Source organism: Ascaphus truei, chromosome 13, assembly GCF_040206685.1.
Source record: "Ascaphus truei isolate aAscTru1 chromosome 13, aAscTru1.hap1, whole genome shotgun sequence".
Lineage (NCBI taxonomy): Eukaryota > Metazoa > Chordata > Amphibia > Anura > Ascaphidae > Ascaphus > Ascaphus truei.
Window position 1 is genome coordinate 4,955,133 of NC_134495.1, and position 15,798 is coordinate 4,970,930.

At 48.8% G+C, this 15,798-nt stretch overlaps 1 protein-coding gene across 2 annotated transcripts in view; it reads right to left on the reverse strand.

Annotated features, from left to right (window-relative positions):
* Positions 1-2,762: 2,762 nt before the first annotated feature.
* PTPN11 (protein tyrosine phosphatase non-receptor type 11) overlaps positions 2,763-15,798 on the reverse strand; it is a 39,667-nt gene continuing 26,631 nt past the window's right edge. The window contains exons 12-16 of one of the 2 annotated variants that reach the window (XR_012787703.1): positions 14,771-14,838; positions 9,721-9,872; positions 4,125-6,390; positions 3,619-3,719; positions 2,763-3,261 (exon numbers count right to left, since the gene is read on the reverse strand). Coding sequence is in view for 1 of the 2 variants with exons in the window: in XM_075568135.1 (XP_075424250.1) it covers positions 3,650-3,719; positions 6,266-6,390; positions 9,721-9,872; positions 14,771-14,838 (415 nt within the window). In the remaining variant the exon portion in view is untranslated. The remainder of the gene's footprint in view (positions 3,262-3,618; positions 3,720-4,124; positions 6,391-9,720; positions 9,873-14,770; positions 14,839-15,798) is intronic. The other variant, XM_075568135.1, reaches the window with a different exon arrangement.

A 15,798-nucleotide genomic window follows, 5' to 3' on the forward strand; every position in this document is an offset into this window, starting at 1 on the left:
GTTAATCACTAAAAAAAGGTAGTGAATGTACTAAGAAGGATAAACCCTTTCGGAATAAACCCCTAAATTAGTGGACATTCCTCTTTAGCACAAAAACGTGTAGAACAGAACCGCGGAACATTTTAGAGCAGTGATGTATAACTTAATCAACTGTTCAGCATTAGGGGATCACTTCTCAAATCAATGAGCATTCAGACTACGGTTATGCCATATAAAACGCCATTTTTTTTAATTTTCTAACTGTTTAACCAGTCTTATCTGCCCCAAAATATGGTTTACCGACTGGCAGAGCAAAAACATTATTAGAATTGCACGACTGAGTGTAGTTGCCGAATGAGGGAAAGAAAAAGTTTAAAGGGGATATACGCAACGACATACAGGGATTGAGAACGAATGCATTTCTTACATTAGTTTCCTATCTTTCTCAAACAAAATCGGTCGTTACAAGTAAAACAAAGGATTTTTTTTTAATTGAACTTTGACCTCCACTTAGATAAATGACGCCCTCCCCCCCCCCCCCACCTTGAATTAATCTGTTTCTCTTTATTTCAAAACTAATTATATGCGACGCAATAAATACTGAAAACTTAGGGATATATGTAGCACAGCAAAAGTGATTCAATTCCAGGGTAAACAAACCTGCAGTGTGTGTATCGAAGAACAAAAATCTCAGCGACATCAAAAGGATTCTTTAATACATCTGGGAGCAGTTTGTTTTATCCCAGAATTACACCATATACCTCTTAGCCCTGACCACTCTCTCCCTCCCACAACCTCCTTAACAAATATTCTTTTAAATGATCTAATATTGTATAAGTGTGGACACTAAAATAGAATACTTTTCTTTGCATGATTTCTATGGGTTCTATGTAACCGGACCCTTCCATTTGGCATTTCATAAAAAACAGACAATTTTGCAATTGTATGGAAGAAAAGAAACTTTAAAACCATTAACTACATTTTGACCAGCACAGAAAGGATTTCCAGGCCAATCAGTATTTCAAATATTGTCATATCAGCGGCTGAAGAAATAAGCCAAAAAAGGTGGAGAATTCATTTCAGTTCAAGTGCTTATGGCTTAAATACTGTGCGTCTCACACGCTGCTGTATGGCGGCTACATGATTAATGATCTTGCATAACAGTGTATGAAATATGCAGAATATTAGTTAAAAACCAACCACTTTCACCGTTATCACTGTCACATTCACTAATTTATTAGACTTCGCTAGTGATGTCGCGCAAAAGGAGATGGCCGATATTTTACCGCATGAGCGGAAACATTTAAAAAACTATAGGTTTGCTCGAGATTGGGTTGTAGAATGTGCACGTCGATGGTTCTACCCTGCGGCAAGACCAAGCAGGTTCCCGAAAGCCGCGTTTTATCCCTGCGGCGCCAGTGATCAGTTTCCTCATAGCAAAAGGAGAAGGCAAGTTCAAATCAGTCATGTGTGGAACACGAGGCTGCGTTACATGCAACACGAGGCTGCGTTACATGCAACACGAGGCTGCGTTACATGCAACACGAGGCTGCGTTACATGCAACACGAGGCTGCGTTACATGCAACACGAGGCTGCGTTACATGCAACACGAGGCTGCGTTACATGCAACACGAGGCTGCGTTACATGCAACACGAGGCTGCGTTACATGCAACACGAGGCTGCGTTACATGCAACACGAGGCTGCGTTACATGCAACACGAGGCTGCGTTACATGCAACACGAGGCTGCGTTACATGCAACACGAGGCTGCGTTACATGCAACACGAGGCTGCGTTACATGCAACACGAGGCTGCGTTACATGCAACACGAGGCTGCGTTACATGCAACACGAGGCTGCGTTACATGCAACACGAGGCTGCGTTACATGCAACACGAGGCTGCGTTACATGCAACACGAGGCTGCGTTACATGCAACACGAGATATACATTATGAAGCACCTGGAGAAAGTAGTAACCCTGTGCAGGGGCGGCCAGCTTCAGTCCTCAAGGGCCACCAACAGGGCCGTCAACGTCTGAGCCACCTGCGCTGAAGCAGGGATATCCTGAAAACCTGACCTGTTGGTGGCCCTTGAGGACTGGAGTTGGCCGGACCTAGGGTATGGAGGCAGGCTTGTGTTAATGCTGTTGCAGTTCATTATATGGCAAGTACAGATGAGCATCAACAGATAAAGCACAAACTGTCTGCAGGTAGGCTGTGGCTGTAAAGGCACTTTAAGGAAGGGGATAATGAAGGTCCCGCCATGAGAAAGCTGCAGATCAGGCGCAATTCCACAAAACAGCACTTATTAGTGCAATGAGAACGGAATACTGTATTTCCCTTAGCAATACAGATGTATAGCCGTGGGTGTTGCAAGGCCTTCCCCCATTTTTCTGTGGGACAACTGGTCTAATCTATTGAAACGGACTTGGCAAAACTGATGTGATTTAACACCCTCTTCACACGTTCTTACGGGCCCCTAGGGTGCGGAAGGGGTTAAAGATCAAACCATCATTTGTAAAGTGCATCGGAACTGCTTTCCTTTCGTCACCCTGCACATCATACCATGATCAATACAGAACGAGAATGTGGACATCAACAGCAGCTGTGCCATAATAAAAAGTGGGCATTGGGCCTATATTCATATAATATTCCTTTCTGGCTTCCTGCTATAGCAACAAAATCTCTCTCATGGCAGAAAAAAATAAAAAAGATACAGAAGCACCTGTGTGTGTAAATTACCAATAGTGTAGATATTCCCATTCTATTATTATTTGTTTAAAAACATCTTCACAGTTGCATGTTATCGAATGAAAAGAAAACACAGCTTTACCTAGAAATTATTATCCGCGTGTGATATTCTTGGGCAGATAAAAATTGTTCCCATTGGAATTTGTGCATTCACCAAACCACGGCCCAGTGACCTGAAAGCCCGTCCAAAGGTGTTCACTATACCTGTACAACAGGGGTCCCTCTGAGAAGGAGAGAGCAGATCTGTCAGTGGAAGAGTCATTGCTGGGATTTGAGCCAAAATTCTACATAATAATAATATTTGTCTACATTGTAGAGATGAAGAAGCATCGCTGTGAAGGATGGGCACTTCCCGAATCAGGAGATGCAGGGAGGACAGACATGATTTCCAAATGGTCTTGATTCTTAATCTGTTCATGGTTTAGGGATTTGACACACGTTTGCTTAAAGGGACCGAGCCTTTAAACCTCAGGTGAAATATCTCCCATCGCCTTTCTTCACATTCTGTTGCCTTTTCACAATATTAATTTCTAGGGGGGGAAAAAGGATCAAATTAAAAAGGTGTAAAGACACACACAACCACAAACAACCACACACAACCAACCACACACAACCACCCACACACAACCAACCAACCACACACAACCACACACAACCACACACAACCAACCAACCAACCAACCACACACAACCAACCAACCAACCAACCAACCACACACAACCAACCAACCAACCAACCAACCAACCACACACCCAACCAACCAACCAACCAACCACACACAACCAACCAACCAACCAACCACACACAACCAACCACCCAACCACACACACAACCAACCACACACACACACACACAACCAACCACACACAACCACTTGTTACATTACCAGTCTTTGCAATTGACATTCTGTAGCTACTTCATCTGAAGTTTTTCTGCTGCTGCATCAGCCCCACGTTTTCATAGACCCTGGAGGCGTCGTCTCTTATCCTGTAACAGAGGAAGGAAATGCTGATCTCACAGCTATTTAGTCTGATTAGCAAGCAACAGTGGCCCTTATCTCCGCTAACAGAAGGGCCAACAACTCATCTGCTTGCAAGTTCATCTGGCTGCAAAAATGTGAGGCCGTGGATAATTGGGTATTATTGCACATTGCCACAGAACGCGAGGTAATCCCTTTCCAGGTGCCAGCGAAGTCTCCCAAAACGTGCAAACCTGCGTGTCTCACAAAGCCTCGGACTGGTAGTTATCCTGACGTCCAACCCCTGTCCGTTCTCCCCGTATCACTGAAGAATCAACCCCCATCCTTTCTGATTCAAACATTTTTAAAAATTCTGTACTTCCAATCTGGAGGTTGTTTTGTATAAAATCCCCACACCGCTTAACACCTCTTACCTCCCAACGAGTGACCTGGTGTGCCAGGAAAGACACAAACGGGCGCCGTCTCCAACCACCTCGCTTATCCAGTTTCCCTTGAAGGGTTCGCGTCACTTGGACTACGGCATCAAAATGACCTTCAAAGTCTATTCGGAAAAGGTCGGTTAAACTGACCCCGTCCGTCTCACCAACCAACGAAGGGATGTTTAGTTGATGCAAATATGATGACAGATGCATCCATCGCTCTTGGTCTTGGGATCATTTTTCTTTACACGTCAGGTGTGGGTCGCCATTAACCTTGTCTACACAAATTACCAGCGGGCACTGGTACCCCCGACTAAGAAACATTGACGACATTAAATAACTATACTAATTATTTTATGGTTCATGGACTTAATATCCAGCCGGTATAGTCTTACTTACAGTATCAATCACCACTAGTGACCTATGAGATGGTGCAGCTCACCCCAGGCACGGCCTATTTCCCCAAGAGAGCCCATGTGCTGCTCTTTAAAAAGGAGCCATACATGGAATTAAAGCAGGGGTCTCCCCGGAGGGGAACCCCATTAATCTCCGTTCCGGGGACCCCCCTACATCCAGAGAAACGTACCTCCGAAGGGGGCTCCGACTTCTCCTGCAAGTGTAAAGCTCCCGTGTCACGCGGGCCAATAGGAAGCCGCACCTGATGACCTCATGGATTCCTATTGGCCCGCAGGAGCTTTGAAAGCGGCCATTACGTGAACCCTGGAAGCCGAGCACAAGGGCTACCGACACCCCCTACAGAGGAATCTCCGGAGACCCCCTGCTTCAATTCTATTGGGGGGGGGGGGAGAGGGGTGATAAACATAAAATAAACCGGCCAGCGTGGATTGCGGCTTTGAAGCAGTGCGCCAACTTTATTTTAACATTTTGGTTTTCTATTACCGGTAATTTTGATTGAAAAAGGCCCAAGTGTCTGCAGAGTCCCCACATGGCAACTCCTGGGGTTTATTCTCACGCTCCCCACTCCCCCAGGTAGCACAGAGCCACTTCCTAGAATAATATGGTCTTGTATATAGCGCTCACCGAGTGCCGCTGTATTCTGTACGCGCAAGGAGTCCCTGCCCCCACAGAGCTTACTATCTAATTTGGGTGCTTGAGGCACAGGGAGAAAACGACACAAGGAGCCGACACTGGGATTTGAAGCGGGCTCCCGGCCTCCGTCTGTCATTGTTTTCAGAGCAGCGACATTTACACTATACAAAGGGTCTTACAGGGAATAAAATAAGGTCTTAATCGTCTCAGATAAGATTGTGAGGTGTAGTAACGGCAGGAAGTGACGGGGGCTTTGCAGCCGGATTCATTTAGGGTTTGGACAGTACGGTACAGTGAAGAAGTCTTTTACAACGAAACGCAACTGCCCCTTAAACGTATATTCAAGAGGTTTACTGAAATACACGGGCTTAAACTTTATATGATGAACGTACCTCATTTTATTAATTTATTGTAATTGTAATAAAACTTGCTCATCCAACTTTGGGAGAAGTTAAAACGAAAATGCACACTGGAATGGTTTGAATTCAGTATTTAAACGGTGGCAGCGCAGCCAGGGGTATAATTTATGTGAAACTTGGAGAGTGGAGTGTATAATTCCCCACGGTGCACACAGAAAACGCTGCTCATGTTGCTCTATTGAAGGTTCTGGCCAGACTCTCCTGACTGGGGGGAGGGGGGTTATCGTCTTACTGCAATGCGCGTCTGTGCAACAATCAATAAGCGGCACAAACACTGGCTCCTAATGTCGGGTGAGATGATTCTATTTCACGGAGCTCAAAATTGAAAATTGGAGCTAAAGTAATAGATGGAAAAAAAAAATCAGGAATTAGAGTATGGAGGGCGAGAGAAAAAGCGGGCGAGAGAAAAAGCGGGTGAGAGAAAAAGCGGGCGGTCGAGCGAGAGAAAAAGCGGGCGGTCGAGCGAGAGCGAGGAGAGAAAAACGAGCGAGAGAGACACAAACTCATACAATTGGTCTTTACAAAAGATATATAAACACATGCATAGGTGGCAAGTGTATGCATGCACATATATACACACAACCCAAAACGTGTGTATTCTTGAGTCTGTGCATCTTCTCTAAGGCCGAATGGAAAGTAACCTTCTGTACGGCGGGGCTTACTTACTCCGGGCAGGTGGGTGTTGGTAATGGGGTTGGGGTACAGGGGGGAAGGGGACTCTGATCCCCTGCTGTCTGGTCAGAGAGGGAATATTTGATGTTTGTGTATTCATGGCCTTTTCTCTTACTTTTCTGAAAAACAAAACAAAGAAGTTCCCATATTATCCTCCATTTATTCAACATTTGTTTTGTCAGGCGACACACATACTAACACACAATAAATAAAAGCTGACACGCAGGGATATATCCCTGTTATGTTTTGGCTTTATACCGAAGCTTTGCAAATGTTCCTTACGCAAACACGCAACTATGGAACAAACAAGAAAAAATATTTCCAGCCAGGTATGGGGTTTTTCCCCATGAAGAATTATAGCTGTGTGTGTTCTACTACAGAGACCGTACTGTGTGTACACACACACACACACACACACATCTCTCTCAACTAAGGTAAATATCGTGCACTCAGTGGTCTTATGAAGCGCTGATGCATTTACTGTTTCGGTTCACGACTGGCACCTGTATGTTCCTCTGTTGATAGAGCGCTAGCTTCATCGCAACACCCAGGCAAGTGCTACAAGATCACCAGTGAGATGGACACACGATCAAATAGCTGCATTCTTCTGGGAGGAAAGCACGTGTGCTGTAGGCCGAGATACCTTCTAGTGGAGCTACATTACATTACAGTTCTTCACAGATGTGAATTGCTAAAAGGTATCGCGGGCGGGCGAGAGAGAGGGCGAGAGAGAGAGAGAGGGCGAGAGAGGGCGAGAGAGAGAGAGGACGAGAAAGAGGGCGAGAGAGAGGGCGAGAGAGAGGGCGAGAGAGAGGGCGAGAGAGAGAGAGAGAGGGCGAGAGAGAGAGAGGGCGAGAGAGAGAGAGAGAGGGCGAGAGAGAGAGAGGGCGAGAGAGAGAGAGGGCGAGAGAGAGAGAGGGCGAGAGAGAGAGGGCGAGAGAGAGAGGGCGAGAGAGAGAGGGCGAGGGCGAGAGCGAGAGAGAGGGCGAGAGAGAGAGAGAGAGCGAGAGCGAGAGAGGGCGAGAAAGAGGGCGAGAGAGAGAGGGCGAGAGAGAGAGAGATCTATTTGTGGCCTCCTGCAATGTACGGATTGCACTAAGACCATGAAACGCAGTAACTTATACACTGTACTGTGTATAACCTCATGCACTGGTATCCCTCACAGAATAAAGGCAATGTTTTTTACAGGCTGAGAGGGTAGCTGTTCAAGCTGCAGTTTTATTATTATTTCATTCAACATGTGCAGCAATACAATCTGCGCACTGACACGTGATTAGCTAAGCTGCAGATCCATCCGTTCTCCTGTAATCAATCGCTTTGCTCAGGGATATTTAATTTAGTAATTGCTGGACTACATTACCCACAATGCAAAGTTGTGTGGAAGATCATGTGACTAGGCAGTTACTATACAATTGTTGCACTGCTAGAGAGGGCAGGGCTCAAAAGCCAGAGCCAAATCAGAAGGGGAAGGGGGTGTGACTTTGTAAATGGTTTCTGTAGAAACAAAAATGCTTCCTACATTAGAAACATTAAAAATGACTTTTTTTAAATGCTACAACTATTTTCTCATAGTACAGACCTGATTTATTTATTTTAAAACACACATGTAGGATATTTATTGAACTGCAGCTTTAAAGCAGCACACATTTCATACCACATTTGCTTTCCGTTTACAATCATGGTTAATAGTTACTGAGCACGGCTTTCTTTCCGGTCTCACAACAAGAGCCGGTTATTTTAGCGTGCGCGAGATATTTGATTAATACTTTGACACATAACGGGTCCCTTTTGCACACGGATGGATTTGCGCTTCAAACTCGGAGGATGTACAGCTTTTAAACTTTGCAGTTTGTCGATGTTCAGAAAATATCAATGGGTGACCTGTTTAAATAAGGTTTCCCGTTAAAACTAGACGAGAGAACGCATATAAAGACCCGTCTTGTTTTTAATGCAGGCAATAAATGTGCAACTTACGCATTTTGAAAAAGCATATGCTTATGTTTTAACTGTAAACGCTCTCCCAATGACACGAGCTTCAGGCTTCTGCAGCCTAATCTCTTCGCCCCATCGGGGCCTGGAAAGCATTGAAGTGAAAGTGCGTCAAATCCACAAACTCGTCATCTAGTGCGTCAAAATCTGAACCGTCTCCCTGCTAGTTTCAAGTCGCCGCCCCATCTGCTTTTTCTTTCCAGGATAAGAAACAGCCAAAGAAGTGCTAGCAGTCACTCTCAGGAGGGTGGGAAGTGCTAGCAGTCACTCTCAGGAGGGTGGGAAGTGCTAGCAGTCACTCTCGGGAGGGTGGGAAGTGCTAGCAGTCACTCTCGGGAGGGTGGGAAGTGCTAGCAGTCACTCTCGGGAGGGTGGGAAGTGCTAGCAGTCACTCTCGGGAGGGTGGGAAGTGCTAGCAGTCACTCTCGGGAGGGTGGGAAGTGCTAGCAGTCACTCTCGGGAGGGTGGGAAGTGCTAGCAGTCACTCTCGGGAGGGTGGGAAGTGCTAGCAGTCACTCTCGGGAGGGTGGGAAGTGCTAGCAGTCACTCTCAGGAGGGTGGGAAGTGCTAGCAGTCACTCTCCGGAGGGTGGGAAGTGCTAGCAGTCACTCTCGGGAGGGTGGGAAGTGCTAGCAGTCACTCTCCGGAGGGTGGGAAGTGCTAGCAGTCACTCTCGGGAGGGTGGGAAGTGCTAGCAGTCACTCTCGGGAGGGTGGGAAGTGCTAGCAGTCACTCGGGAGGGTGGGAAGTGCTAGCAGTCACTCTCGGGAGGGTGGGAAGTGCTAGCAGTCACTCTCGGGAGGGTGGGAAGTGCTAGCAGTCACTCTCGGGAGGGTGGGAAGTGCTAGCAGTCACTCTCGGGAGGGTGGGAAGTGCTAGCAGTCACTCTCGGGAGGGTGGGAAGTGCTAGCAGTCACTCTCGGGAGGGTGGGAAGTGCTAGCAGTCACTCTCGGGAGGATGGGAGGCTCGAGGGGGGAATGTGAGGAAGTACTTCATCACGGAAAAGGAGGTGGATTCATGGAATAGCTTCCCAGCAGAGGTGGTAGGGGGCTAATACAGTAAGGGAATTCAAACATGCCTGGGATATACATAAGGCTCCTAAATACGAAAGAAAGGCAAAAGGTCCGACGGGGTGTGAGGTCTTACAGCGGATAGGAATAAGGACAGACACGAGGGGGGGGGGGGGGGCTGGTTCTGATCCGCTGTCACAGTCTGTGCTCCTAGGAGCGTTTAGATTCATTTATTTTCCCACAACACCCGAGGCCCATGTTTACTAAGCAGCGCTATTCCATAAGACACCACCCAGTGACAGAAGAGCACTTACGGGCCAGGGACCATATTGTCTCATTGCTATATGGAATAGCATTACGTAGTCACTAAATCCGGTCCATAAATACTATTAAATCGGTGTTCCATCATTTCCGCAGAAAGACAAACAGTTTGTATACAAGGGACATACCTGCTCCTCCTCAATCCTGCGCTGCAATGTTTCTATGTAATGCTGCACTGCCATATAGATAAATCTGTACTGTGCTTCTGTTTGAACCATTCCGGACCTCTGGGATCTGACCATCTGGATGGTCTTGGGGACATCAATGTCACAATCCACACCTGAATTAACACCAGAAATGACATTTAAATAAAGAAACCCCACTGTACACACAGTGCAAAGGTTTAGCCGAGGCGCATGCGTGCGTGGGCACGTGGGCGTTCCTGAACTGGAAGCGGTTCCACCCCCCTCTCAAACCCACAAAGAAATGCGGTGTTTTTTTAAATCACAAATGATTTTTCCTTCTGATTACATAATCCATTGTGATCTCTCTCATTCCAAAACATTCCACCTTTGGAGGTGCGCTGGTGTAAAAATATTACACAAAAAGACCAAACAACAACCTTTCTAAAAACTGCTTCATAAGGATTATCGGATCCCATTAATGCCATGTCCTCACCCCGAACACAACACCTGCAGGCTTGTTAGATTTAGAGAGTATTTGCTGGTACAAATGTCTGTAACTTCAATTTCGGGGCTCAATTAAAAACGCCATTAAATAGTAGTTGTAAAATTCTACTTTAAAAGTGGCAAAGTGTGTGGTGTTTCCTTATGCTTTCACTCCACAGCAATGTGAACAAATAAATGACACAGGTCAGCCAGCAGTGACAGTGTTACACAGGTCAGCCAGCAGTGACCGTGTCACACAGGTTAGCCAGCAGTGACAGCGTCACACAGGTTAGCCAGCAGTGACAGCGTGACACAGGTTAGCCAGCAGTGACAGCGTGACACAGGTTAGCCAGCAGTGACCGTGTCACACAGGTTAGCCAGCAGTGACAGCGTTACACAAGTTAGCCAGCAGTGACAGCGTTACACAAGTTAGCCAGCAGTGACAGCGTTACACAGGTTAGCCAGCAGTGACAGCGTTACACAGGTTAGCCAGCAGTGACAGCGTTACACAGGTTAGCCAGCAGTGACAGCGTTACACAGGTTAGCCAGCAGTGACAGCGTTACACAGGTTAGCCAGCAGTGACAGCGTTACACAGGTTAGCCAGCAGTGACCGTGTTACACAGGTTAGCCAGCAGTGACAGCGTGACACAGGTTAGCCAGCAGTGACAGTGTTACACAGGTCAGCCAGCAGTGACAGTGTTACACAGGTTAGCCAGCAGTGACAGTGTTACACAGGTTAGCCAGCAGTGACAGTGTTACACAGGTTAGCCAGCAGTGACAGTGTTACACAGGTTAGCCAGCAGTGACAGTGTTACACAGGTTAGCCAGCAGTGACAGTGTTACACAGGTTAGCCAGAAGTGACAGTGTTACACAGGTTAGCCAGAAGTGACCGTGTTACACAGGTTAGCCAGCAGTGACAGTGTTACACAGGTTAGCCAGCAGTGACAGTGTTACACAGGTTAGCCAGCAGTGACAGTGTTACACAGGTTAGCCAGCAGTGACAGTGTTACACAGGTTAGCCAGCAGTGACAGTGTTACACAGGTTAGCCAGCAGTGACAGTGTTACACAGGTTAGCTAGCAGTGACCGTGTCACACAGGTTAGCCAGCAGTGACAGTGTTACACAGGTTAGCCAGCAGTGACAGTGTTACACAGGTTAGCCAGCAGTGACAGTGTTACACAGGTTAGCCAGCAGTGACAGCGTTACACAGGTTAGCCAGCAGTGACCGTGTTACACAGGTTAGCCAGCAGTGACAGCGTTACACAGGTCAGCCAGCAGTGACCGTGTTACACAGGTCAGCCAGCAGTGACCGTGTTACACAGGTTAGCCAGCAGTGACAGTGTTACACAGGTTAGCCAGCAGTGACAGTGTTACACAGGTTAGCCAGCAGTGACAGTGTTACACAGGTTAGCCAGCAGTGACAGCGTTACACAGGTTAGCCAGCAGTGACAGCGTTACACAGGTTAGCCAGAAGTGACAGTGTTACGGGGGGGAGGTTCAGTAGTGGTGGTTGAGAGGGCAGGGTTTAGTAGTGGTGGATGGGGGGCGGGGTTTAGTGTTGGTGGTTGGGGGGGAGGTTCAGTAGTGGTGGTTGAGGGGGAGGTTCAGTAGTGGTGGTTGAGGGGGAGGTTCAGTAGTGGTGGTTGAGGGGGAGGGGTTCAGTGGTGGTGGTTGGGGGGGTTCAGTAGTGGTGGTTGGAGGGGGGGGTTCAGTAGTGGTGGTTGGGGGGAGGTTCAGTAGTGGTGGTTGGGGGGGAGGTTCAGTAGTGGTGGATGGGGGGCGGGGTTTAGTGTTGGTGGTTGGGGGGGAGGTTCAGTAGTGGTGGTTGAGGGGGAGGTTCAGTAGTGGTGGTTGAGGGGGAGGTTCAGTAGTGGTGGTTGAGGGGGAGGGGTTCAGTGGTGGTGGTTGGGGGGGTTCAGTAGTGGTGGTTGGAGGGGGGGTTCAGTAGTGGTGGTTGGGGGGAGGTTCAGTAGTGGTGGTTGGGGGGAGGTTCAGTAGTGGTGGTTGGGGGGGTTCAGTAGTGGTGGTTGGAGGGGGGTTCAGTAGTGGTGGTTGGAGGGGGGTTCAGTAGTTGTGGTTGAGGGGGGGTTCAGTAGTGGTGGTTGAGGGGGGGTTCAGTAGTGGTGGATGGGGGAGGAGGTTCAGTAGTGGTGGTTGGGGGGAAGGTTCAGTAGTGGTGGTTGGGGGGAAGGTTCAGTAGTGGTGGTTGGGGGGGTCAGTAGTGGTGGTTGAGGGGGCGGGGTTTAGTAATGGTGGATGGGGGCGGGGTTTAGTGTTCGTGGTTGGGGGGAGGTTCAGTAGTGTTGGTTGGGGGGAGGTTCAGTAGTGGTGGTTGGGGGGGTTCAGTAGTGGTGGTTGGGGGGGGTTCAGTAGTGGTGGTTGGGGGGGTTCAGTAGTGGTGGTTGGGGGGGTTCAGTAGTGGTGGTTGGGGGGAGGTTCAGTAGTGGTGGTTGGGGGGAGGTTCAGTAGTGGTGGTTGGAGGGGGGTGAGTAGTGGTGGTTGAGGGGGCGGGGTTTAGTAGTGGTGGATGGGGGGCGGGGTTTAGTGTTGGTGGGTCAGTAGTGGTGGTTGGGGGGAGGTTCAATAGTGGTGGTTGGGGGGAGGTTCAGTAGTGGTGGTTGGGGGGGAGGTTCAGTAGTGGTGGTTGGGGGGTCAGTAGTGGTGGTTCGGGGGGAGGTTCAGTAGTGGTGGTTGGGGGGAGGTTCAGTAGTGGTGGTTGGGGGGGTCAGTAGTGGTGGTTGGGGGGGTCAGTAGTGATGGTTGGGGGAGGTTCAGTAGTGGTGGTTGGGGGGGGGTTTAGTGTTGGTGATTGGGGGAGGTTCAGTAGTGGTGGTTGGGGGAGGTTCAGTAGTGGTGGTTGAGGGGGAGGTTCAGTAGTGGTGGTTGGGGGGAGGTTTAGTGTTGGTGGTTGGGGGGGAGGTTCAGTAGTGGTGGTTGGGGGGAGGTTTAGTGTTGGTGGTTGGGGGGGAGGTTCAGTAGTGGTGGTTGGGGGAGGTTTAGTGTTGGTGGTAGGTTCAGTAGTGGTGGTTGGGGGGAGGTTTAGTGTTGGTGGTTGGGGGGGGAGGTTCAGTAGTGGAAGGGGGGCAGGGAGGTCTTTTTAAATTCTCTTCGCTGTAAAAACTTGGGATGTCGGACATGTGTAGTCTTACATTGTTTTACTCTACATTACAGCATATTCCAATGGTTAGATCTGCGCTGGTAGTGCAGCCGTCCTTGCCTCTGCTTGCCCTCAATCCAATGTAAATTTGCTACTGTTAACCCCATCGCTGCCAGTTGGGCCTGCAATGCCTTGCAGAGAAACATTTGCTGGCCCCTCTAGCAGGGACAGGGTGGGGGGAGGGGGGAGGAGAACACGGCAGGGGTGCAGAACATTTATCCTTAAAAGCATCCGCTCTAATGTCTCTAAGGCTACGGCCCCGCTCCCTCCGTCAGCGCGCCCGCACTGCAGACAGGCGGGGCGCTGACATACACAGACCGCGATATGCGGTCTGTAGGGAGCGGGAGCCGGAGCGGGAGGTGGGCGGGAGTTGGAGGCTTGACAGGGAGGGGGGGCGTGGCTTGAGCGGAGGGACCCACTACTCTCCCCCCCCCCACGGGCTCGGGCTGGAGCTGCTGATGGTAAGCAACACACACACACACACACACACTCACGCTGCTTTCACTCCACACTCCTCCCCGCTCCCCGAAGCCTCTCCTCCTCCCGAAGCCTCCCCTCCCCATTGGCTCACAGCCACACCACGTGACGCGTCAACACTAGGGATCACCATTCTCTTGTATCCCGTAGCGGCTGATGCGTCACAGCGTGTAGTGAGCTGTGCAGCCAGGGGGGACCGGCTCCGCAGGATTCCGCTGCTGGTGGGGAACTCGCGTGTGGCCGCCCGCGCCACCGAGCGCACCGGGTCCCAGGCCTAAAGCTTGTTCTCTGTTCTGCAAAACTGCAGAGTTCCTGATCAAATACGGAAACCACGATTACCATACCGGGGTGAACTGTATGTGTGAGACGGAAACCACGACTACCATACCGGGGTGAACTGTATGTGTGAGAAGGAAACCACGATTACCATACCGGGGTGAACTGTATGTGTGAGACGGAAACCACGACTACCATACCGGGGTGAACTGTATGTGTGAGAAGGAAACCACGATTACCATACCGGGGTGAACTGTATGTGTGAGACGGAAACCACGATTACCATACCGGGGTGAACTGTATGTGTGAGAAGGAAACCACGATTACCATAACGGTGTGAACTGTATGTGTGAGAAGGAAACCATGATTACCATACCGGGGTGAACTGTATGTGTGAGAAGGAAACCACGATTACCATACCGGGGTGAACTGTATGTGTGAGACGGAAACCACGATTACCATACCGGGGTGAACTGTATGTGTGAGACAGAAACCACGATTACCATACCGGGGTGAACTGTATGTGTGAGAAGGAAACCACGATTACCATAACGGTGTGAACTGTATGTGTGTGTTTAACGATCTATATGGGGACTAATAAATGGCCTCTTGTGTTATTTATGTGGGAGATAACAAACAAAACACACACTATACTCACCCTTTTCCCTGATGACATCAATGAGAATATCAATCACAATAAAAGTCCCCGTCCGCCCGATTCCAGCGCTGTTGATGAATATGACAGCACAGTGAGCACAGGCTACATATGGCAACTTTGTGCCGGTCGTATGACAATACGGATTAGAAAGCAACCAATTTATGGCGGGAATAAAAACATGTATTCTAACCAAACGATCATATGAGCAATAAACCTTCAAAATACACGAGAAGCACAGACAGAGGGTCTACTACAGTATGAACAGCCAACATTCAATTACAGATACTCTGCTTAATAACGATCCCATGCACTGAAGCAGGCGGTTGGACGCATCCAACGTAAGCAGGTTACAGAGCGAGTGCAGAAATAGAATAGGCACCCGCTTAAAAATCAATAAAAAAAAGGTCAACACCGCACTGCTGCTCGGACAACCACGTCCAACCGTTTACAGCAGCAGTGCGGCCAGCTACCCAAGGTCAAGAGACATGGAAAGAAGTGGCAATATAAGTGGCCACATGGTCTGGGTTACCAACCGTCGTACTGGGGGATCTAAAACTGCACATTTCTACCTATATCCCGCCCAAGAAAAGAGAGCTGGATATGAAAAGGTCTCTCATAAAGAGGCAGGATGCACAGAAGCTAGGAGTTTGTTGCAGCAGTACCATATAAACCTACCCATTTATATATATCCCTTTGGGACTACTATTGAGTTAAGGGGTTAATGGCCCTAATGGGTTACCTGCACGTGGTCACGCAGGGTAACGCCCCTCTCCCATCACGTGGTAAAGAGTGACGTGGCAGAAAAGCCACACCCACTTTGTTTGGTGGTCAGTGACGTCACGATCAGGGTGTATAAGACAGCCCTGAAGGTTCTAGAACTGGGGTCCCTGGGAGTGACAGTTGGAGGGGCCTCACTGTTTGTAATGTAAATATGTTTAAGTGTGTAGTTACTGTATAATGATACTGCCCTGTCCTCATGTATGGGTTTTATAGTTAGGGAAAGTGTCCCATACAGTTAGTGCCCATAG